Source organism: Mauremys mutica, chromosome 3, assembly GCF_020497125.1.
Source record: "Mauremys mutica isolate MM-2020 ecotype Southern chromosome 3, ASM2049712v1, whole genome shotgun sequence".
Classification (NCBI taxonomy): domain Eukaryota; kingdom Metazoa; phylum Chordata; order Testudines; family Geoemydidae; genus Mauremys; species Mauremys mutica.
In genome coordinates, this window is record NC_059074.1 from 70,094,880 (window position 1) to 70,119,430 (window position 24,551).

At 39.6% G+C, this 24,551-nt stretch overlaps 1 protein-coding gene across 1 annotated transcript in view; it reads left to right on the forward strand.

The window, feature by feature from the left end:
• The window catches only part of CASP8AP2 (caspase 8 associated protein 2), a 30,403-nt gene extending 17,215 nt beyond the window's left edge, over positions 1-13,188 (forward strand). Inside the window, exons 8-10 of the mRNA XM_045011523.1 lie at positions 3,332-6,326; positions 9,638-9,737; positions 10,315-13,188. Of these exons, the coding sequence (XP_044867458.1) occupies positions 3,332-6,326; positions 9,638-9,737; positions 10,315-10,371 (3,152 nt within the window). The 3' untranslated portion in view covers positions 10,372-13,188. The remainder of the gene's footprint in view (positions 1-3,331; positions 6,327-9,637; positions 9,738-10,314) is intronic.
• Positions 13,189-24,551: the final 11,363 nt, after the last annotated feature.

Sequence of the window (24,551 nt, forward strand, 5' to 3'; positions counted from 1 at the left end):
ATTTTTAAACCCAGAGAATTCAAGTTTGCTTTATCTATGCCATTGCTTACTCTTTCATATCCCCTTTGTATGTACACTTTATGGGGGAGGGGCAGGGGTGTCTATGATTGCCTGATTGCAGTTGGCAATTGGACTTCAGTGTTTGTGATTCACACACATTACATTGGAGTTAAGGAGTGAAGGAATTTGTATTAACCTTACACAAAATAAACACACACAAAATTGCCATTTTAAAAACGTAGTAATTAAAAAGATGGACAGACCAATTAAGGCATCTCATGTAAGTATCTTAGAGTTACCTTAGAGTTTATACATTCAATTAGGGTTGATTCATGAAAATTAATTTTATACAGTTCATTGACAACCATAACTTTGATCCACAATGAATGCATAAACTCTTCCAACATATACAGCAATCATTGTATTTGTTGGCTTCTATATACCTGTTTTTTCAAAAGGAATTAAACCCTACCTTAAATGGAAAAAATGATAGGAACCCAAACTATTGAATCGTTACTGACATCTCCATCATAATTTGCACTTCTATGGCAAAGGATCTCAGTGCTCTACAAACATTAGTGAATTAAGCTGTCCAACATCTTAGTAGAGTAGAAAATAGAAGTAGTTTTAGTCTGATTGAAAGTTTTCCATCAACATTGTTTTTCAACAGAAGATTGGTGTTTTGTTTAAATGAATTGCTTTGCAAAAAGTGTTTGTTTGGTTTTCTGTGGAAAATTTAGATTTTTGTTGAAATACACAATGCTCACAAACCAAAATATTTAATAAAAAATTGTGATTTTGAAATGCTGCTGCAGTGTCTCATGGGAGTTGCAGTTCTGGTGCCGCATGCTCTCATTCTTTTTTATGAGCTAGGATCTGCAACTGGACTTTATCTCCTGTGAGACATGTTGACTTCTCTCCAAGAAAGGAGACTGGTGCATTATGGGAGATGTCCTACCAGAAAGGTCAGCCCGTAGAGGAGAATGGGAGCACAAGGCACCACAGTGGCATTTTCAGAATTGCATTTCAGCTGAAAACCAAAATATTAAAATTCTTGCCTAAAATTTAAAATTTTCCATTGGGGGGTGGGGAAACATGCACACACTTTCTGATCACCTCTAGTGATATCCCTAGTTACAGATGGGAGACTAGGATCAAAGGGGGCAAATTTTTAAAGGTACTGAGGGGCCTAAAGAGGCAGATCAATGCCTAGATGCTTTTGAAAACCCCACTAGATGTCGATCTCTTCTTGAGGTGCCTAAATAACTAAAAATTTGGCCCCAAATGACTTACCTCTTGGAAAGATGGGAATTGGAGTTCCCAACTTCCAGGGGTGTGTGTTAGCCATCAGACTATCCTTCCCCTTGCCCCTTATCCAGTCCCTCCGCCCCCTTACCATACCGCTCAGAGCACTAGGACTGGCAGCTGCTCCGCCCAGCCAGAGCCAGCCACACTGTCTAGAGCACTGGGGCAGGCCAGTGGCTCTTGCAGCCGTGCTGCCCGGCAGGCGCTCGCAGCCGCCCCTGCCCAGAGTGCTGGCGGCACAGTGAGCTGAGGCTGCAGGGGAGGGGGGGACAGCAGGAGAGGAGCTGGGAGCTAGCCGCTCTGGCCGGGAGCTCAAGGGCCAGGCAGGATGGTCCTGCGGGCAGGATGTGGCCTGCAGGCAGTAGTTTGCCCACCTCTGCTCTAATAGTAATAGTTATTACATCTGTTTTTGACAGGCAAGAAGTTATAGTCTCCCTTAGTCCAGAAATTCAGTACTCCTCTCTATTATAACTCCTGCTTAATTCTCCCAGGATACACTTTATGCATATGCTGCTGCTTTATTTTGACACCTTTTACTTTTTGTTTTAGTTTATTAAAAATTTGGTTAAGTGGAAAGTTCAGGAGGGTTATTGCGTAAAGGAAGCTGAAGAATATTGTTTAATAACAGTAAAAGTTGCAAAACTTGTAGAAGGTAATTAAATGTTATGTAACAGTCAGAGATCTTTGTCTCCATTCCTTTCCAAAAATCGTTACTGGAATAACCGTTTTACCGCTCTGGAAGCAATATAAAATGGATGTCCAAGAACACTGGCTTCAAAGTGGTGACCACAGAAAAATGTTTGTTTGGGGAAAGCAATTATTTTGAATTCATATTTTTTCTTGTTTTTTATACTAAATGTGAGATGTCAGTGAGCAAAAGAATATCTAATACCTATGTAATTAAAAATATAAAAGAATTTAATGACCAACAAACAAACCCAAACAGCTAAAAATCTTAATCAAATAATATTTACCACTTAATTACACATATGTAGATATTTTCTTTTTATAAGGGGGAGCCAAAATCTGTCTCTTGTAGCTTGATATTGTACTAAGCCTAACTAGATGACTTTAAAAAAAAAAAAACACCTCCCAATGGATTGGTTTTAAAATAAGGTATTAAAAATTGAAAGATCAAACAATTGGTAAACTTGATTGTGAGGGGAAAAATAAGCAATTTTTGAATTAGGAGTATTAAAAAAAATAAATCCTGACCTTTCCCCTTGTCTCCCACATTTCTGTAATTCAAACAGCTGAACTAAACGCTTGTTTATCAAAAATTAATAGGAGGAAGAATCTCTTATGCTGTGGAGTTCGATTTAACCTCTTTATCTTAAAGTTATCAGCAACTGAAATGAACTTATTGTATCTGTAGTGCCTAGTGTGATGAGGCCTGATCATTACTTAGTAGATTCATAGATTTTAAGGACAGAAGGAACTATTACATCCCTTTTGGTAGCCCTGATGCAGAGAAATGAATGCCAAAGTAAATAAGTGATTTATGCTACATATTTTGACCTTATTATGAAACCAGTAAAAGAGAGCCAGAATTCATGTGTAAATCTTGTTACGCTTCATGGTTTCATAGTTGAACTCTAAAGACACAGCCTTGCACAATATTAGCATAACAAATAACTTACTGGCATAAAGAGTAAAATAGTGAAAATTTTCACGCATTTTATTTTTCTTCAAAAAATGTTCAGTGCAGACCATAATGTTTTCACCAAACAAAACTTGCATAATCCATACTTGTTTTTAATCTTAAAGACTGAAAAAATCCCACTGACATCAATGGGAGCAGAATGAGGTACTTATTTTTTATCTGTAATCTGCTTTCTCAATGTTGTTCATATCTACCAGAGTTTAAGATCAAATATACTGAGTAGAAGCTGACAATTCTAAACAGTTAAGCATCCAGTTCTAATAAAAGAAAAACCACTGAGTCTTCTGGGTTTTTCCTAAAATGTTTGCTCTGTGTGGAATTTGTGTGTTTATGGATGGTTAACAAACTATTCTCTCTTTATAGATTTAACTCCTGAAAGCACAGTTGCCTGTCCCTCAAAGACTCTGTCAAATGAAGTAAATAAAGAAAATCAAAAGCCAGTTTGCTCACCTGATAAACACTTAGAGATGGAGTCCCAGCTGAACATATCCTCAGATGAATTAGAAGAAGGAGAAATTGTAAGTGATGATGAAAAACCCAAATCAGAAAGAAACTCTGAGACTAGTAAAATATCAAGGGGAAGAGCTTCTCCTGAAACACACAATTTGAGCAGCAGTCCACATAACCAAATGAATAAAACTTCATCTTGCAAAGAAGATAGTGGAAAATTAGCTTACAAAAAAGGAAATGCAAACAAAAGTAGAGAAAAACATAAAACTGGAGCTACCAGATCGTCAAAAGAAAGAAAGAAAAATAAAACTGTGAGCATTGCTTGCCTTGAAAAAATAGTTCAAATTATTCTTGAACCTTCTACTGTACAAGAAATTATGCAGATGTTAAAAGGTATACGAAAACAGATAAGAAAAAATTATATGAAGTTCAAGATGCATTTCCCAGTTCAGCATTTTCACAGAATTATAGAATCAGCAATTTTGAATTTTACATCATTGATAAAGTACCTAGATTTTTCCAAGATGTCTAGATTAGGTGAGACTTTAAAATTGACTCTCTGTGAAACTATAGAGTCTAAACTAAGGCATGTTAAAAAGAATGCAACAGTGGAACAACTTTTTGAACAACAGCTGACAGATATGAAAAAACAGTTGTGGAAATTTGTGGATGAACGGCTTGATTACTTATTTGAAAAAATAAAGAGAATTCTGGTAAAACTCTGTGATTTAGTAAGCATTGGAAATGAGAGTGATGAAGGGAAGCTTGAAATCATAACTACACAAAAACAGAAATGCACAACAGATTATAAAAATGATGTACAGAAATCCAGGAAAAAGTCCCAAAAAGTAAAATCTCAAAAGTCTGAAGAATATGTCCTTCCTAAACCAGTGGTAAGTTATCAACCATTCAACAAGTGTCACCATGACAAAAATAAAACAGATGCACCAAAAAATATGATTACAAAATGTCTAAATTCCATTGATAATACAAGGAACTCTCAAACCCAAGTGCTTCCCTCTAAGGAAAATAATTTACAAGGCACCCTAACTCCACTGAAAAGTGCAAGATATGAAAAGGAAGGCTTTCACATGGTCAGAGATGCTCACAAGTCTGATTTTAATTATGAACTTCTTACAGAACAGCAAACTTCTAGTCTTACATTTAACCTAGTGAGTGATGCACAAATGGGTGAAATATTCAAAAGTTTGTTACAAGGCTCTGATCTTTTAGAAAAAAGCATCAGCAGCATTGATACGGATCAGTGGGAGTTCAGGACACCAGAAAAACAGATCCTGGAAAGTCAGAAATGCAGAAATAATCCAGCTTCTGTTATAGAAGAGGCAGTTCCAATAGAGGCCTGTGTGAAATCTGGACCAGTAGAGGGTATTAATTGGCCTGCGGTTTCACCTGAAAGAGCCTCATCTTTATCATCTAGACTTCAGATGCCAGTTGATCCAGATGTTCTGGATGAAAGCTGTATGTTTGAAGTTCCTCCAAGTGCAGTTTCCAGCAAAGATGATGAATGCAGTTTACAAAGGAATAAGTCATTTGTTTCTTCTATACTCCTTGAAGATCTAGCAGTTTCTTTAACTATTCCATCACCTTTGAAATCGGATGCTCATCTTAGCTTTCTGAAACCTGAAAACACATCTGGTTCAACTCCTGAGGGAGTTCTTAGTGCACATTACAGTGAAGATGCTCTTCTTGAAGAAGAGGATGCCACTGAACAAGACATTCATTTGGCTTTAGAATCTGATAACTCAAGTAGTAGATCAAGTTGTTCTTCATGGACAAGTCGGCCCATTGTTCCTGGTTTCCCTTGTGACCCCAGCCTACCAATGCAAGCAGTAATAATGGAGAAATCCAATGATCATTTCATTGTTAAGATAAGACGTGCAGTGCCTTCTATATCACCAACCCTTGATCAGACTACCCTGGCAGAGGAGTCACTGGTATCCTTAACCAAGAAAGAAAAGGAAGAAATTATATCTGCCAGAATAAAAAAAGATAATCAGGATACCACAGGCACAACTGTTGAAGAAAAAGATTCTAAGAGCGATATCAATGTCATTGATTCCACTGATGAGCTACATAATGTCAGTGCTAGACAAGAACAAGCTCATGATTTGCCTGAGCCCCTTAAGGAGCCACATAGTGCCACTAGAAAAGACGAAGCTCCTAACTTGTATAATCCCTTTTCAGAAGCATCAAACAAAAATAGCCATGGTAGTGAAAACACAAGTGAAGACTTTAAGCTGTCTCAGATGCATGAATTGAAAGTGCCTGAAAACAAGAGAGAAATATCTAACTCTTCAGAAGAAAGTCCTGTTAAAGCTGAAGTTGCTTTTCCTTCTGAATGCAGTGTTGATGCATATATAGATTTGACAGAAGATATTGCCAATGAAAGTGAAGTAGATTTATGTAATCTTGCAGTGGAATCGACTTTAAAAGTTACAGAACAGGAAATTCATATAGGAAACTTAGATAAGGGTGATACAAAGGAAGAACCATTGGAGTGCAGTGTTAATGCATATATCGATTTAACAGAAGAGCTTTCCAGTGAGATTAAAGCAGATGAGTGCAACTCTAAAACAAAATCCACTTTAAATGTTGATTTGGGATGCCAGACAAGTCTTGATAAAACTAGCAAAAAGAGGAAAAAGGAGTCTGTAACAGACAATTCCAAGTCAAAAAAACCAAAAAAGGAAACTGAATCAGCTAGTGAAAGAAATGATAAAAGTAGTAAGAAGTCTGAGGAGAAAGGTTTAACTCCCAAAAGATCTTGCAGTAAGAGGACTGAATTGCCTGAGAATAAAGATACTTCAACTTCCTCCACATCGCCACGTAGTCTATATGCCAAAAACATCATTAAAAAGAAAGGAGAAGTAGTTGTTTCTTGGACAAGGTAAGAGGATTGACTGTATACTATTTTGGTGGGGGATAGAGTCTGGGGACATGTTTGAAGTATAGGGATAAAAATTAATTTAGCTGGTGACTGAAGTTCCATATTTCTACAGAATAAACACAGTAATGGCCACAGCAGTGCAAGCATCCCATTGCTGCTATAAATTGAGCCTACCTCAGCCTTGTTCAGAAAGGACCTCCTAGGTTGTGAGAGTGATCTAGTCTTCATATCCATTTAGTTCTTGATCTCTCTTCTGAGGGTGCCAGTTAATGGTGCTAGTGGTTGTGTGGATTGTGGGTTTTTTTTGGTTTTAAACCATATTGATATCTGTTCACTGGAAATGGGTCGGAGACACTAACTCGTTTCACAATCCACTGAACAGCTTTTGGAAGATAGTGTTTTTCAGTCACTTCATGTGGGTTGGAATCAGAAAGGTGTCCAAACGGAGATGGGTTCCATATCTCATAATTTCTGATTTATCTAGCCTTCCAGCAGTGGATTTTTTTTTTTTTTGGTTAATGTTGGGAATTACAGATGAAATTCAGTGTTGATAAATGCAAAGTTAAGCATATTAGAAACCATAATCCCAACTATACATACAAAACAATGGAGTCTAAATTGGCTGTTACCACTCAAGAAAGAGATCTTGGAGCCATTATGGATAGTTCTCTGAAAACATCCTGTCAATGTGTAGCAGCAGTCAGAAAAGCTAACAATGTTAAGAACCATTAGGAAGGGGAAGATAATGCCTCTATATAAATCCATGGTATGCACACACCTTGAATATTGCAAGCAGTTCTGGTCACCCCATCTCAAAAATGGTACAGTGAAGTGCCACAAAAATGGTTAAGGGTGTGGAACAGCTTCCATATGAGGGGAGATTGAAAGCATCGGGATTGTTCATCTTGGAAAGAAGACAATGATATGATTGAGGTCTATAAAATCATGAATGGGGTGGAGAAAGTGAATAAGGAAGTGTTATTTACTACTCCTCATAACACAAGAGGTCAGCCAATGAAATTTAATAGGCAGCAAGTTTAAAACAAAACAAAATACCACTTCACACAATCTTTGAAACTTGTTGCCAGGGGATACTGTTAAGGCCAAAAGTATAACTCGATTCAAGGTAGAATTAGATATATTCATGGAGGATAGGTCCATCGATGGCTATTAACCAGGATGGTCAGGGATGCAACCTGGTGCCCTGAGTGTCCCTGAACCTGTGACTGCCAGATGCTGGGACTGGACAGCAGATGGCGGCTCACTTGATAATTGTCCTGTTCTGTTGGTTCCCTTTGAAGCATCTTAGAGAGACAAGTTAGGTCAGGTAATATCTTTTATTATTGGACCAACTTTTGTTGGTGAGAGTGACAAGCTTTTGAGCCACACAGTGCTACCGTTCAAGTCTGGGCCTGTGTGGCTTGAAATTTTCTCTCTCTCTCCAACAGAAGCTGGTCCAAAAAAGAGAGTACCCACCTTGCCTCTCTAATATCTGGGGATCGACACAGATGCAACTGCACTGCATACAACTTGGAAGCATCTCACATTGGCCACTGTCAGAAGACAGGATACTGGGATAGATGGACCATTGGTCTGATCCAATATGGCCCTTTTTATGTTCTTATATAACACTCCTAAATTTTTAACATGAAACCTTTTGACCTAACCATATTTTGTTTTATTTTAAAGTTCTCATTGATTTATTCAGAAAGTTGGTTGTTCCTACAAGTGTGTGATTTTTAAAATGGAATACATCATAACTGTTGCTTGAAACAAGCAAATCAGTTAAGACGGGGTGGCCAACCTGTGGCTCCAGAGCCACATGCGGCTCTTCAGAAGTTAATATGCAGCTCCTTCTATAGGCACCAACTCTGGGGCTGGAGCTACAGGCGCCAACTTTCCAATGTGCCGGGGGATGCTCACTGCTCAACCCCTGGCTCTGCCACAGGCCCTGCCGGCACTCTACCCCTTCCTGCCCCTCCCCTAAGCCTGCAGTGCCCTCGCTCCCCCCTCCCCCAGAGCCTCACGCCACGAGACAGTTCATCGGGGAGGGAGGGGGAGGTGCTGATCAGAGGGAATGCTGGTGGGTGGGAGGCGCTGGGAGCAGGGTGGGGGAGCAGATGGGGGGGGTGCTGCTGACATAATACTGTGGCTCTCTGGCAATGTACATTGGTAAATTCTGGCTCCTTCTCGGGCTCAGGTTGGCCACCCCGAGTCAAGATGTAGAGAGTGTGCTACAATTTCTGATTTATGAAATCTGTTCTAATTCAAATACCTGAAGCTTTCTCCTCCTGCTGAACTACCTTCTAAAAGATTATGAAGAGTTCATTTTAAATAGCCAATCGTCACATAAGTTTAATTTTTTATACTTTGAGCTGTTGTCAAATTTCTAAATAACATACTTTGCACTTATTAGTATATAGCACTTTTTATCCAAAGATTTCACAACCAAACAATTGACTCCTCACAGCCACTCTGTGGAGGGGGTATATATGCCCATTTTACAGATGGCTACACTGAGGCACAAAGAGGTTATGAGCTATCCAAAGGTCACGTAGTGAATCAATGGCAAATTTGGGAATAGAATCCTAACTCTTTTCTGCTTTGATCACTCTACTTCTATGTAGATAATAGGAGTGTAGGGAAATGGAAATAACTGGTACTCTTAAGAGTAGCGTGTTTGTTGACTTTTTGAGTCTGGAGCAGGGATCAGCAACCTTTGGCCCATGGCCCGCCAGGGTAAGCACCCTGGCAGGCCGGGGCGGTTTGTTTACCTGCCGCATCCGCAGGTTCGGCTGATCGTGGCTCCCACTGGCCGTAGTTTGCCGCTCCGGGCCAATGGGGGCTGCGGGAAGCGGCGCAGGCTGAGGGATGTGCCAAAGGTTGCCGATCCCTGGTCTGGAGCATTCAAAATTCAAAATGTGGGATCTGAGTTCTGCACAAATGGTAGAAAACTAGGGGTTAACATAGTAGTACAGTGCCCTATGAAATGAGAAGACCATGGTTTTGAATGCTATAGACCTAGGTTCTAAGTCTCTACGCTGAGTATACTTCATTGCCCTTTTGATTGTACAAATATAGGGGAAGAATGAGAAAATTTTATTCCAAAAATGCAGTCTGCCGGCATATCTACATTAACATGTGCTTGTATGCAACAACACTGCTGTTAGTTTTACATCAGTAAAAGGAAGTGCCTTCCATCAGTTTCATAGCACTGTTTTAATTAACGTTTCATAGTTTAGGAACAGTGGGGTTTTGTGTGTCAAAGTAATGTTTAGAAATTAAATTAATCCTGGAATTTATTTCTTTAGAAATGACGACCGAGAAATTCTATTGGAGTGTCAAAAAAACGGACCATCAGGAAAAACATTTATTTCTGTAGCTGCCAGGCTAAACAAAAGCCCAAATCAGGTATATATATTTATTCTAGTTGGACTAGCTACCGTATTACTACATTACTAATTGCATAGTCCTGGAACAATATTTTTCTTCAAAACACTTAAGGACAGAGATGTCAGGTTTCAAAAATTTAGGAATTATTTTTGTTCTTGTACATGTAGTTGGGGATTGGAAGAAGGGGAAATCTCTCTGATTCTCTTGGGTTTTATTATTTTGAATCATAAGCATTCGTCTTTTGTATGTCTCAAGTCCTTAGGCAGGAATACTATGTCGAAAATAAAGTAGTACTGGACTCCCATCTGTTTTGAATCTTAGTAATTATGATGGAGAATGAAGATTTCAATCCCTGAAAGTGTAAAGTGGAGCAGAAGACTCATTTACTGTCATGTTCCTAAATGCTTTGGGCACTTTTGAAAAATCTCCCTCTAAAATTCACAAAACAAACTATTGAGGAGTTGAGAGAGACGAAAGAACAAAAAAATCTAGATAGGTTTACATCTAGAAATTCTAATACTGGAGGATTAATCTGACCTGGTAGATACTGAAATCGAGAACACTAATAATGTGTGTTTTTGTTTTTTTTCCTTAGGTTTCAGAAAGATTCAAGCAGTTAATGAAGTTGTTCAAAAAGTCAAAGTGCAAGTAGCTATTAAGCAAGCTGCTGTTGTGGTACAGGGTTTTGCTGTTGTCAGCAGCGACTGACTACTCCAAGTGCACACTTATGGATACTATGGGAAGTATCCAAGTCAGAACACCTAGTTCAGTAAGCTGGTGCACAGTCATTTTATTAGGTCACTCTTCCTCATACAGTTGAAATGCTTTATCTCGGCTCAAATAGCAACAAGCATTCATTCTTTCAGCCTCTCAATAGTGTGTCAGCCATATGTGGGGAAAACAAAAACCAAACAAAACCAGCAGGCTGATTGAAGGAGAAAATTCCTGTACAAATGGAACAGTGTACATTCAAAACTGCAGAAACTCGGTTGTTGGTTAAACTTGTTACATAACTGAGGGAACCTGCTCAGTCAAATGAAGCTGGTGACAAACTTATTAAAGGTGCTGTGAACAGACTTTGTGTAACATTGTGAAACATGGGTTTTATAAACCTAAATAATTGCCTGGAGTCCAATTGCTAGGAAATCTTCAAAACATCAAAATATTCTTTTAGGTTTTTTTGTCTTTTGTTTTTGTTTTTTTTCAAATGTGACCTTAAAATACAGTTCCTAATAGGAATAATCCTGAAATCAGTTGTTCTAGTAACTGGATTATCACATAATGAGAGAGTTGATTCTTTCCAACTACATGAATTGCTAACAGTGGAATTCATGTTGGGGGAAAATCGGACATTGCGTCATGCAGTTAAGCTAGTAATTAATTCAATCGCCAGTTTTTCAGATGACTGCTTACGTTCTGAGATTGACTGCTGTGGAGTATTCCTTTACTAAGGGCTATTTTGAAGGTGAAAAAGTGGCTGTTCAAACTCTGTTTCAAAAATCCTTGTCTGTTAAATGTTGAACAGCTGAATTTTTCCTTCAGAAGAAATGTATAGGTAATACAAATTTACATAAAGTTCATGTCATTTTACCAAAAGTTTATCCTCTCTAACTTGCATCTTAGAAATAGCCATTTATTTAAATAGCATCCTTCAATATGTGGGAGCTTTTGGCACTAAAATTTAATATGAATTAATCACCTTAATTTAAATGGTTTAGAAACATGGACTTTTGTAATTGCCTTGTAAAAGGCAATTTCATATTTATTGCCAGGGGAAAATCATTTTCTAAACAGCCACTGAAAGCCTACGTCCATTTAATATACTTGAGCAGCATCATGTCAATCTTCAAAAGTTTCCTTGCATAAGATGTCTAACTATGTGTTTAACTCTTTAAAATCTTAGAAATTGTTATCGTTAAATGTTACTGTCTTTAAAATACACGTTACCATTTTATAGGTTTTTAATAAAAGTTTCTTTACAGATGCCTGTTTATTCACAGTTTGCTAATTATGCACTGGACAAATTTGTAATTTGAATAAATAGATGTCCGGGTTCAAGACCAGATTCTATGGTCTTTACTCCATCAAAACATAAATTGAAATAACCTGGAGTTTTGCCTGAATAAGAACCTCGCCCTGGTTTACTAACTTCAGTTTCGTGTTACAATTTAGGTTGGCTTACAGTTTTCCAAAAGCCAACAAACCCTTATTATACCATCAGCATGACATATGTTATTCCCCTGTCACATATGTCCTCAGAGGAACAACATATTAGACATACATATGTTGTAACAAATATATTAGAACTAGAAGCTCAATAGACTGTCGGATTATTCCTTGACAATTCTGCTGTTATGTTTTCTGTTTTGCGAATATTACCTATGGAGTCATGACTGTTATATTGCCAGAAAGTATGAAACCTATGTTTTATATAGCACCCTATACAATGTTAGAAGTAGTGAATTATTTAAACATAGGTTGTGGTGTTGCAATTGGAAGTTTTCCATCTTATAGACACTTGCCACTAAAACTGGATTGCTTTTAATGATCAAATTCTGTCCTAAGGCACACAAGGCCGGTCCCCATGATTTCAGTGGGAGTTTTTGTATGTGTATCCGTATTTGGCCCTAAAAATTATTTGTGCCAATTGTTTAAACTATAAGTAAACTGATTAACAAGTCTGTTCTCTGTATATTCAGTTTGCAGAGTTGCATTTGCTTGCTCTTTTGGAATAATTAGACATTGCTGCTGGGGCATGTTCAAAAAAAATTCTCTTTATAGAACAAAATGTGTACAGTATCAAAGGCACTAAAGAAAAGCTAATGGCTTTCAGTGCGTGACCCTCTTCTTCCCTCTCACAAAAGCAAGCAATAAATATTATTATAAAGCACACTTGGCCCCTCTTTCTGTTTCTCTACATTCATAACTAAGAAAAATGATTAGTTTAGTTCTAACTTGAATTCCTTTGTTGTAAATTGTTAAACTATTTTTTTAAATGTTGCCTATTGTAAGTATGTGTACAGGTTCCCATATGGCTATGTAAAATATCTTGTGTATATATAGCTTTATTTAGCCAAAGATTTTTAACTATGTAAAACTCCAAGTTTATTTTGTATAAACTGTTAGTTTGCTTACTGTAAGAGCAATGCAAAAAATAATAAAACCTTGTAAAGTTCACGCTTATGTTCTTGTTGATCAAATGTTGGCTTGAAGTGTTTTGTACTATTGTTTATAATTTATTTCAATAAGAATTTTGATACCATATATGCAAAATGTACTGTATGTAAACCTACAGTCTAACTTGTAAACCTCAGGTAAATGAAAACAACTTGTCTGAATTACTGTTGGCTAATGGTGTGGCAACTGCTATGCAGCAGCATTAAAGCTGCTTCTATAAATAATGAGGATGTTGGGGGAGTTCTTCTCTCTTTCCTCCACATGAACAATAAACATAAGTGCTTAGCCAGCACTCTGATTACTTGAATTATGTATTGGCTTATTTTGAAGTGAACTATTAATGTGTTAAACATTTGTGTCTACAAAATGACTAGATGGGAAACTGAACCCTCCTTAAAAACAAACTCAAATGTTTCTTAAAATATTTGAGAAATATATAGTTTCCCCTCCCTCTTTCCAAAGTGTACGTAGTGTTGCTGTGAGATTAACGTACTAAATTTAGTCCCACATGAGGAAGACGGTTTTCCATGGAAAGTAGATAATCTAGTAACTTCCCTACCTCCTCTCCAAAAAAAAAATTTTTTTTTTTTTAAATAATTGTAGTCTGACTTGCTATTTAGGAGTAAATCCTTCCATCAGGTAGAAGCAGAGAGACACAAGCCACCTCATATAGATAGAGCTGAACCATTCTGTTAGGTAGAAACTAATGCATTCAGTTGGCAATAGCATTAAGGGGTTTTCCAAAGCAGAAACTATACTTGCAGTCATGGTACCTGGGTAGGTTGCCCATACTGAGGCTCTTGTCCTCTAAGGGATGTCCACATTGCAATTAAATACCTGTGTCAGCCTACTCAACTCAGTCACATGGGGCTTGGGCTAAGGAGCTGTTTAATTGTGGTATAGATGCTCAGGATGGAGCCCTTCTCCCCTTGGGTCTGAGTCAGTGAACACAGGCCAGCTGCAGGTGTTTAATTGCAGTGTCGACATACCCTAAGTGTACTTCTTTCCTTTCACATGGGAGGCCTGTACCTCCACTTCCTGTTTGGCCCCTTACCCACTGCTTTACAGTCTCTCTTGATTTAACACTCTGCATTTAGGTAGGCAGTAATACACACTTGAACAGTGAAAATAAAAAATACAGGCATTTCCCCAATTTATCTCATAGGTGCTGTAGCAAAGTTAGTTGTATATCATTGTGATGCTCTAATGTGTAGTAATGATCTCATTAAGAAACCTTCCCTATTGATTATAAGTGGAGATAGGACAGAACCTTGAGGGATAGCATCAGCAGTGGATATGGAATGTAATAGTGTGTCATTTGGAAGTTATGACTGGACGTAGAAGGCACTTCAGCTACTAGTTAGTTACCAAACCAACAACCCATGATCATTTGTATCAAAATCTTCTAGACAGCTGACAACCTAAAGCCAGCTTGAGATGGGTCATGATTAAAATGCAGCCTTCCTTATAAAGGAAACTTGGAATCTACTTAGGTTGCCTGTATGGTCCAAGGCACCTGGAATTAAATTTAGGGAATTCTCAGCTTCCCTAGAAAGGTATGAAATTGAACAGCAAGTAACATGCAGTTCAACAACAAAAGTGGGTTTCTTGGGATTAGCCCTCCACCTGCTTATGAATAGTTGGTAGTCTTCCCTCTCTAAATGTAGCATTGAGAATTCCTGCCCATAAAGTCACTACTGTAAGCAACCACCGTCTAATGCAGGCTAGAGCCATAAGTGATGGGATTCAAGGAAATCAAGACTGTATCAACATCTCAGCAGAAAACAAATGTGGCCAACAGATAACAGTCTGCAGGAGAAGGCAGTGCTCATAATCATAAAGGGCTAGTATTGATCTATTTATTTGCAAAGGCTATTGCAAAACTATCACAGCATGCAAATGAAGGGACTAGTAGTAGATGAAGGCTGTCCACAGTAATTTGTGTTGTCCTTATTTAAAAAGGCTCAGGTGGAACAGTTATGGAGTAACATGTCAGCCTCAGGCACAGCCTTTGAGTATGCTTTATCTATTTTTTGTTGTAAGAGTATAGTCGCGGTGCATCTCCTTCCCAATCCATCTCTGTTCATTTCTCAGTGGCCACCAGAGTCAAGCTGGGTTCAGTGAGGGGTCAGCGAGTTAAGTGGGGGGGGGGGGGAATTTAGGCTGAGAATTGCAATGCCTAACTGTAAGAGGCCCTGCCACCAAGTGGTAGGTGCCATACACTGCATGGAAAGAGTCAGGCACCTACGAAGGGGATTCGCAGAAGACAGCCTGCTGAGGCGGGGAGTTGGCTGTGTTAGCCAGGAGGAAATGTCAAGGAAAGGGGTATGGCCTAAGCCTCATCCCTCAGAGGGAAGTAGACACCTAAGTCAGGTCAGATTGGGCTCAAGAAAAAACAAAAAGGTTTTAGTACAGTTTGCCCTTGTCAGCATTAGCTGCCCAATCTGTTACAACAGCTTCAGGTCAGAATTTTAGTATACATTACCTCAGTGGGTGTATAAATTTAAAGCTTATAGTGGCTGTAAGACTAAACAATAGAACGCCCATTGTGATATTAAAGTATTATATATATTCCTACCTGATGTTTTAAAGCATAGCTCTTGTTTTGCAACCTTACCTTATATCTTGATTGGAGGCAGCTATGGCACTGATGATGTACTGAGGCAGCACTCACTAGAGAAGCATCAGGAAGGTGGTTTAAATAGGTTTGAAAGAGTGGGTGAGGCACAACGCCACAATGACAAATTTCCCACAGCATTTCCCAAGCCTCCACCCTAAATAAAAATCAAGCCTCCTAACTCATATCTTGCAACCCTGGTTCTCTATTTCCCCATCTTTCAGCTGCCAAAACACTATCAGGCCCCCACAACAAAGCCCCATACTTTACCCCACTCCACTGGCACTCTTGCATGGACATGAATTCTACACAGGCCACCTATGAGGCAGTCTTGGTAGAGTGGTGTTTATCTTGGACAGAGTGGGCTGGCATCTATAGACAACAGCAGCAAATGGATGTAAGTAGTCTAATATTCATTTATCCACTAGCAGTTGGACCTTCTGGCTGTTGCTGAAGACTACCATAGATGTTTGCGCCAGTCTGTGATTTAATTTACACCCCCAGCCTTAGTTTTACAGTTTGCTACAACAGCACCAGGTAAAGATGCTTCAGGTGAAAGCTGGGAACAAAAAAGACAAGGGAAAAATCACTAACTAGTAACTGAATCATAGAAGATATGGGTTGGAAGAGACCTCAGGAGGTCATCTAGTCCAACCCACTGCTCAAAGCAGGACCAACCCCAACTAAATCATCCCAGCCAAGGCTTTGTCAATCCAGGCCTTAAAAACCTCTAAGGATGGAGATTCTACCACCTCCCTAGGAAACCCATTCCAGTGCTTCACCACCCTCCTAGTGAAATAGTTTTTCTTAATATCCAACCTAGACCTCCCTCACTGTAACTTGAGACCATTGCTCCTTGTTCTGTCATCTGCCACCACTGAGAACACCTACCTCCATCCTCTTTGCAACCCCACTTCAGGTTGTTGAAGGCGGCTATCAAATCCCCCCTCATCTTCTTTCCTGCAGACTAAATAAGCCCAGTTCCCTCAGCCTCTCCTCGTAAGTCATGTGCCACAGCCCCCTAATCATTTTCATTGCCCTCCGCTGGCCTCTCCAATTTGTCCACATCCTTTCTGTAGTGGGGAGGGGGCCCAAAACTGGATGCAATACTCCAGGTGTGGCCTCACCAGTGCCGAATAGAGGGGAATAATCTCTTCCCTCGATCTGCTGGCAATGCTCCTACTAATGCAGCCCAATAGGTCGTTGGCCTTCTTGGCAACAAGGGCACACTGCTGACTCATATGCAGCTTCTCATCCACTGTAATCCCCAGATCCTTTTCTGCAGAACTGCTGTTTAGCCAGTCGGTCCCCAGCCTGTAGCAGTGCATGGGATTCTTCCACCCTAAGTGCAGGACTCTGCACTTGTCCTTATTGAACCTCATCAGATGTCTTGTGGCCCAATCCTCCAATTTTTCTAGGTCACTCTGGACCCTATCCTTACCGTCCAGTGTATCTACGTCTCCCCCCAGATTAGTGTTATCCACAAACTTGCTTAGGGTGCAATCCAGCCCATCATCCAGATCATTAATGAAGATATTGAACAAAACCGTCCCCAGGGCCGACCCTTGGGGCACTCCGCGTGATACCGGCTGCCAACTAGACATTGAGCCATTGAACACTACCCATTGAACCCGATGATTTAGCCAGCTTTCTATTCCCCTTATAGTCCATTCATCCAATCTATACTTTTTAACTTGCTGGCAAGAATACTGTGGGATACCATATCAAAAACTTTGCTAAAGTCAAGGTATATCACATCCACCACTTTTCCCATATCCACAGAGTCAGTTATCTCATCATAGAAGGCAATCAGGTTGGTCTGGCCTGACTTGCCCTTGGTGAATCCATGTTGATTGTTCTGATCACCTTCTTCTCCTCCAAGTGCTGGGTTTAGTATAGTTTTAGCAGTCCTTCAATCTATTTTTTTTTGTGATCAATGGCTCCAAAGTACTCTAATTAGGTGGGTAGAGCATGGACATATTATATAAAAGAAAGCGTGATTAGCAACTTCCTTATCACTTGCTGCCTGGTATTAGTATAAAATGCAGCAGCCTCTACTGTAGAACAGGGAAGCAAAGAGTGAGAGCTTGTCTACACTAAAAGTGCTGCAGCTGTGTCGCTGTAGTTCTTCATTGCTGTTGCTACCTATGTGAACAGGAGGGCTTCTCCAACCAGCATACTCCAAACTTCTGAGAGGCGGTAGTTAGGACGATGGGAGCATTCTCCCATCAACTTAGTGCCGTCTACACCAGGGGTTAAGTCGGTTTAACTGTGTTGCTCAGGGATGTGGATTTTTCACATCCCTGAGCAACATAGTTTTACCGACCTAATTTCCTAGTGTAGACCAGGCCTGACTAACTGGTACATAATTTCCCCACATCAACAGATACTTAACTTTTTATAGCTGCGAAGGGCATATAACCTTTATTTTGCTCTCTCAGTACAAGCTCTAAAGACAATGAGACTCCTATTTCCTTGAACAGATTCCCCCAAGCAGACTCATTCAGTGAGATGGTGAAGGTGAAGAGGCTGTAGAAGTGCCCAGCTCTGCTGGCATCTGCATATCACCCTTCCTGACCTTGAATGGTCATCTAAGTGGTTATGATTTTCTATCATAATCTAAGTGGAAGTGATTTTTCTATCATTTTCCCCCACATACTCTACAAATCCCAAGTCCTGAACCAAAACAATGCTACATTTTCTGGGAGCCTAATTTTATTAAAGGCACATCACAGTGCTGCCACAGAAGATCTGCATCTGGGGACTTTGATGAAGTTATTTTTGCCAAGTGAAACTCTCAGCTTCCAGACACCACCAACCGCAGTCACAAAATTACTCCCTAAATAGAATATCAGCCATGAGTAGCGACTCTCGTCCTCCTTGATGTGGCCAGAGTTACAGGTGGCGGAGGTGCCACAGTGGGGCACAGTGAAACTATAGGTTCCTTTGTTCCTGGATCTTAGCAGGCTATAGGTGGAAGAGATCCCACAAGGTTGCCAATGGGGCTACAGATGGGAGAGGCAGCATAGCAGTGGTTGCAGGAAGAAAAAGATCAGTGTAAGTAAGTTTTCCCCTTTACAGATGTTTACATTTCTACAGCTCTATGGAAAGGGAAGTTGCCTTCACACAGGAAGATGTGCCTGAGAGTCAGAACACTGTTTCATAGAGTATTGTGACTGAGTTACGGGATTCTGCTTCTTTGTAAATGTTTTGTTTCATAGGGGACAGTTTCACAATCCATAAAGTAATGGGCCAACCAGGGAAGAAACTATCCAAGATCCACTTCTTTCTGACTGATAATCAAAAATCTGGTCGAGCTCCCCTGCTTGACACTCTCCAGAGTGCTGTAAGGGGATCCTAATGCTGAATCACATGTGCCCTTAGCCTGCTGAAGCTGGGAAGAATTTAGACACTGTCCCTGGCTTTGGACCTCTAGGCAGGCATGCTAGGTACAGACCTCATGACTGATGCCCCCTTTTGGCAATGAGGACCCTCAATGGTCCAATTGCCTAGGTCTTGAAGCTTGTGCCATCTCCCCCAAGCCTCCCCAGCAGCTATTACACATTCCCCAGAATCCCACCGTAGGCATGAGCCTTCTGGTTTACAGTTCATCTGTTATGGGGTACATGATAAAGTCCAGCAGAACTTACACATGGCTGTACTTTGCACAGGAGTCTAAAAACCCCATTGCTCTTTGCTAAGCCTGAAGGAAAGAGAAATTTAGGCAAAATAAACATACCTACATGCATTTTCCCTGCCTTGGTTTCCTCACTACTCTGGAAAGTTCTTCAGGTGTTGGATGTAAACGTAAACAAAATGTCTCACTGCCCACCAGCAGATTACGCTGATGGGTTGCGTGCCAAAGGTTGCTGACCCCTGGGCTAGAGTTTAGGTGCCACTTTCAGGGCTGGTCTACACTAAGGGGAAAAATCGATATAAGATACGCAACTTCAGCTACGTGAATAACGTAGCTGAAGTCGAAGTATCTTATATCGATAACTTACCCGTCCTCACGGCGCGGGATCGATCTCCGGGGCTCTCCATATCGACGCCGCCACCGCCGTTCGCGGTGGTGGAGTTCCGGAATCGATATAAGCGCGTTCGGGGATCGATATATCGCGTCTAGATGAGATGCGATATATCGATCCCTGAAAAATCGATCGCTACCCGCCGATACGGCGGGTAGTGTAGACGTAGCCTCACTTGGGGTCTGGTAAACTGCTCACTTTGGAGTGAGGATGCAGGCTAAATCACTTGAATGCTGATAGTCCTCCAGTGGCTTCCCACTATTCCCCCATCTGCCCAGAAGTACTGCCAAGTTCTCCCACAATTCACTGGGAAAAAATCATATTGCTGCTCAGTTTACCGCAGCACAAGGAACCAAGGGATATACTCCCAGAAGTCCCCCATGGGGGAGGGCAGCACCAATGAGGATGTAGTAACCTGGGTTTGGCCTTGCAGTGTGGCTGGTCACACCCAGGCTAAACTAACCTGGGTGGCAATCACGCGAGTTAACTCTGCCATGAAAACATATGCTGTAGCTCAGTTCTCCATCTGTAAAATCTATATCAGACACACACACCAAAAAAAAAAAAAAAAAAAGAGAGGGGAAAGGAAGTGCTATTTAGACTGTAAGCTCTTTGGGATTTATAATGTGTTTGTACAATGTCTAGTGAAATGGAGCCTAGATCTGAGTTGGGGCCTCTAGGCACTACTGTAGTACAACTAAATAAAACAAGGAAAGTGCAGTGTGTCTTCATGAGGAATGGCTGAAAAATGCAGCATCTATGTTCAGAGTGCTTGTAGGAAAAGGCTGTCATATTACATCTGCTGAAGAGGGGAGAGGAAACGGAATAAACAAGAGATAATGGAGTTAAAGACCAAAGGTGAGGAATTTAATTTTTAGTTGTACATTTACAGTCAGTCACTGTGACAGAGAGCACAGTTAGAAAAAAATACATGGAAAATATTACTGACATTGTGGAACTGAGATTGTGAAACTGAAGTGGGAAGTGATCCACATAAGAACCTCTCTCAAGAAATAGTCCACTCTAGGGAGGGGGTAAAAAAAAAAAGAGAGAATATACTATGCTGCAGAAAACCATTGTGAACTTTGCACCTTACACTGCATCTTTGAGAATCTGGATCTCTTTGGATCACAAGCATAGCATCAGAATTTGTTAACTGTCAGGAAAACTGAGTAGCTAACAAAAGATTCTGAATAGTCTTTTACCGGTTTCCACTTTAATATATATATCCATGTTCAACTGCCTATAGTTTCAAAGTAGCCCCCTAACAGATGCTAATTTAACTCACTAGGCAACAGACTGTGAAATCGGACATGACCGATTGATCACTCACCATTGATTCACATGGAAACTAATGGAATGTAAAGAAAACATATGAATCTCTAGCACAGTAAATGGAGGTTATTTATTCATTTTACAAAATAAACTTTCATTTATGAATCGGATCAGCAAGGAGGCATAGCCTTTGTGGATTTGAATAAAATAATTAGCAGGGACGTTATAAAGTATGAAGTACATGCTGAGCCTTGGGACATGGCTTTGTTAGAAGCCACTGACTAAAATAATTGCATGATCAGTCTGGCTAGGGGCACCATGCCATCACCAGCTGATCAAACTCTGCATATATAGTTTGGCTCAGTGATCCCAGCATTCACTTTCACAGAACTATGAATTGTGTTCAGCGTGCCAACTGTTCCACATCTCTGTTTTTGGTCTTCAAAAACAAACAAACAAATGAAAAGAATCTCAATTTCAAAGGAAGCTCTCTGGGCTATAACATTCAGCAACAGTCTAGAATCCATCTGTAATGTTCTAAGCTACTAATAACCAAGACATTTCTCATAAGGTAAGCAGCAGAAAAACATCTTAACTCATGTATGGGGAAAGTGTGGAGCAGACAGATACGTGTATGTGCTTGAAGTGAAGAGATCTAAAGTAAAACGTAGAAATAATACAGAAAAATAATATGTAAATTAATATTTCACTTTTTGCATAGAAATTATCCTTCGGAAAAGCTGGTAACTTAATCAGCAGTGATCTTGTAAATACTTTAGTGATAGGTTATAACAGCAGTCCATGGCAATACTTGTATCTTTAAAATATCTATTAGAATTTAACCAGTTTGTAACTCAGCCTTTGCATATCATAGTGGACAAAACTCTGACACACATTCAACTGAGAAGTGATTTTTTTTAATTACGTAAAAGAATCAAACTAAAATTTAATTAGAAAAGAAATCAATAAAAAATGCCAGACAAACTCATTTCCCTCCCCCGCCCCGAAGACAAATTGATTTTCCCCAATAATTTTTGTGCATGACTTTTAAAGGTTTAATATAAAAATAAAAATCACATTTGGCCAGTCTGTAATGTTACCTGAGTCTTTTTGGTATTTCAAAAAGTGTAATTAGAAATGTCCAAGATATATAATAGCTATAGTACTTTTCATAATTTAAGAAAAAGCAATAAAAAAATCTCACCATTGTATTGTAAGAGGATATCTTTAAATGTGTGATTTTCCCTTCGCACCCCGCTACTTCGACTCTGAGATTGATATTAAAGATCAGATTGTTAAAAGGCGCCCAGATAATACCACTGAAAGCAAGTGAGTTAGGGACACTGGAAAATTACTATTGCAACACTATTGCTGATCCTTTCATTTTAGGTCTTAAAACGGTTTTAGCTTTTTCTCCAGAATGATGGTTTTCATTAAAAGACTAGTTTTTCCATTGCAGGAAGAGCCTTCACCATATAAACCGCATTGTTGTTCTGCCAACCCAGCCATTCAAGTAAATGGCCTTCAGATAATATCAGCAGTAAAAGTGTGAACTATATCAGAGAGTCTAGGATACAGCTATTTAAATACTGGCAAAGGCAAGCTAAGAACCAAATGCTTTGCCAGAGACAAGGCAGTATGTTCATGCCCCCTATGTCTTCCCCAGAATGGATGCTTTGGCCTCCCATTAGCCAAAGGACATTATTGCTATTCGTCCTCTGCTAGAAAGATGTTAGGTTTCCCCTGCCTCTTCTTTCTTGGCATTAAAAGAAGGCTTTGTCTCCCCTTTGCTGTTGCATCTACAAGCCAGCACCTCACTTAGGGCCTGATCCAAAGCCCACTGACTTCAACAAGCATTAGAACAGGCTCTTGCAACCCAGCAAATGTTACATAAGATTTCTTAGTTTCACTGCTGCACCTTGCATAGGGTAAATCACCTTTCCAGGGAAGCTATGCAGGAACAAAATCCGATCCATCAGCAAACACCACTAAGGAATACACAGCCCTTTGAATGCCTTAGGAGTGGAAGCTTGTGATTAGGTGTATCACTGGATCTCCCACTTTACTGCTGGATATTTTATAATTTGATTGAATTCACTGAGGTCTAGGGGTGTTTGCTAACATGGCATTACTGTTGTTGAATTCACAGACTATGCATCTCATTTGCAAGATCTGAAAAATAGGTCATACAGTGTCCATTAAAAAAGGTTGTGATGTAACATTTTCTAGTGAAAGTTTCAGAATTTGCCAAACCTTTTCTCCCCAGATTTCTGTGGATTCTGAAGTTATATAGTAATATAGTTAATCTAATAGAAATCTGTTATATAGCATAAGAAATACCCATATAGTATTCCACAAAGAGGGGGAAATTCATTACTATTTTCTTCTGAAGAGTTCCAATGTCTCTGGTTTTGTGGATAACTGGAAAAACAGAGTGGAGCAGAGAAGGTATCCCAGATACATCAGGAAAGCTAAGAGAATACCAGGAATAATTAGGTTTCCTGAACAAATTCTCAGTGTCAGGAGGAAAGTTCAAGTGAGGATTCAAATGGTCAGGAAAACAAACTTTCTCAGGTTCAGGACAGAATTTCTGGTCTAAATCAGAGAGCTAGAGAAAAGGACCAGAATAGCCAAGTGTCTGAATGGTTAAGGTATTCACCTGTAATGTGGGATACCGACGTTGCAATCCCTGTTCCAATCTTGGAGGGTGAGGGTGCTTAGCCTCGCCCACTCAACTTTTCATTCAACATTTTTGAAATGTCTGTTTCATTCCACATTGGAATGAAAACAAATTCCAAAATCTCAAACATTTTCCATGAAAATGAAATTCTTGTTTTCCAGTCATCTCTAACCATAAAGGATGTAGAAGGAAAAGCAAAGTCCAGAGCAGCTGGAAATGCTGAAAGAGCGGCCCAAAGAAGATAAGAAATGTGAAGATGACTAGAAAGACTGAAAGAATGTGGCTTATTAGTATAATGCATGTTAGTGAGAGTTTTCAGCCAAGACTATAAGTACTGTAACAATGAGCCATTGTCAGAATTCTCATTTTTTGTCAGCACAAAACCATTTCTACCATCTACTGGTTGTGTTATCTCTATGGTTAGACAGATACCACTCTCAAGACCTCCCCCCTCCCCACTGCCTCCTGCTTTCTTTAAAGACCCACTTGGAGGGATAATTGGGTGTTATTATAAATAATTCAAATGTATGATGGTTCAGGAATGATTTTAATAGCGTCACCTTTTATCTCTACATACATTATTTTGTTTGTGTTGAAGTTTTGGAAGGTAAACCATTACAGCTGATCTTTTATCCATTTATTAAAAGGTTAAGCAAGCACTTAGAAAACAAATGTGAGTTTAAGCAAAATGTCACTAGCTAATTTAACTTATTATCAAGTTTACAATAAAAATGCAATCATCAAATCAAGATTATAATTAAAGTATAAGCAATACCTTGATGGTTTAATTTATCTGGCCCGCCAATTACTACAATAAGGAACTAAATCGAATGATAATAAACAAATTAAGGAAAACAATTCTCTTAGTATGTCACAGGAAGGTTAAGGGGATAAAACTGTTCCCTTTGATTTCAGCAATTTTGCTAGGCATCTGTTAAAAGCAAAGACCAGTTCTTGCCTTGGTTTTAAGGAAGTACAGCTCTTAGAATGATTTCCTAGTAACTTCCTCCTTTGGCTTTCTCTTGTTGAGTTTTACTGTTCACAGAAACTACATC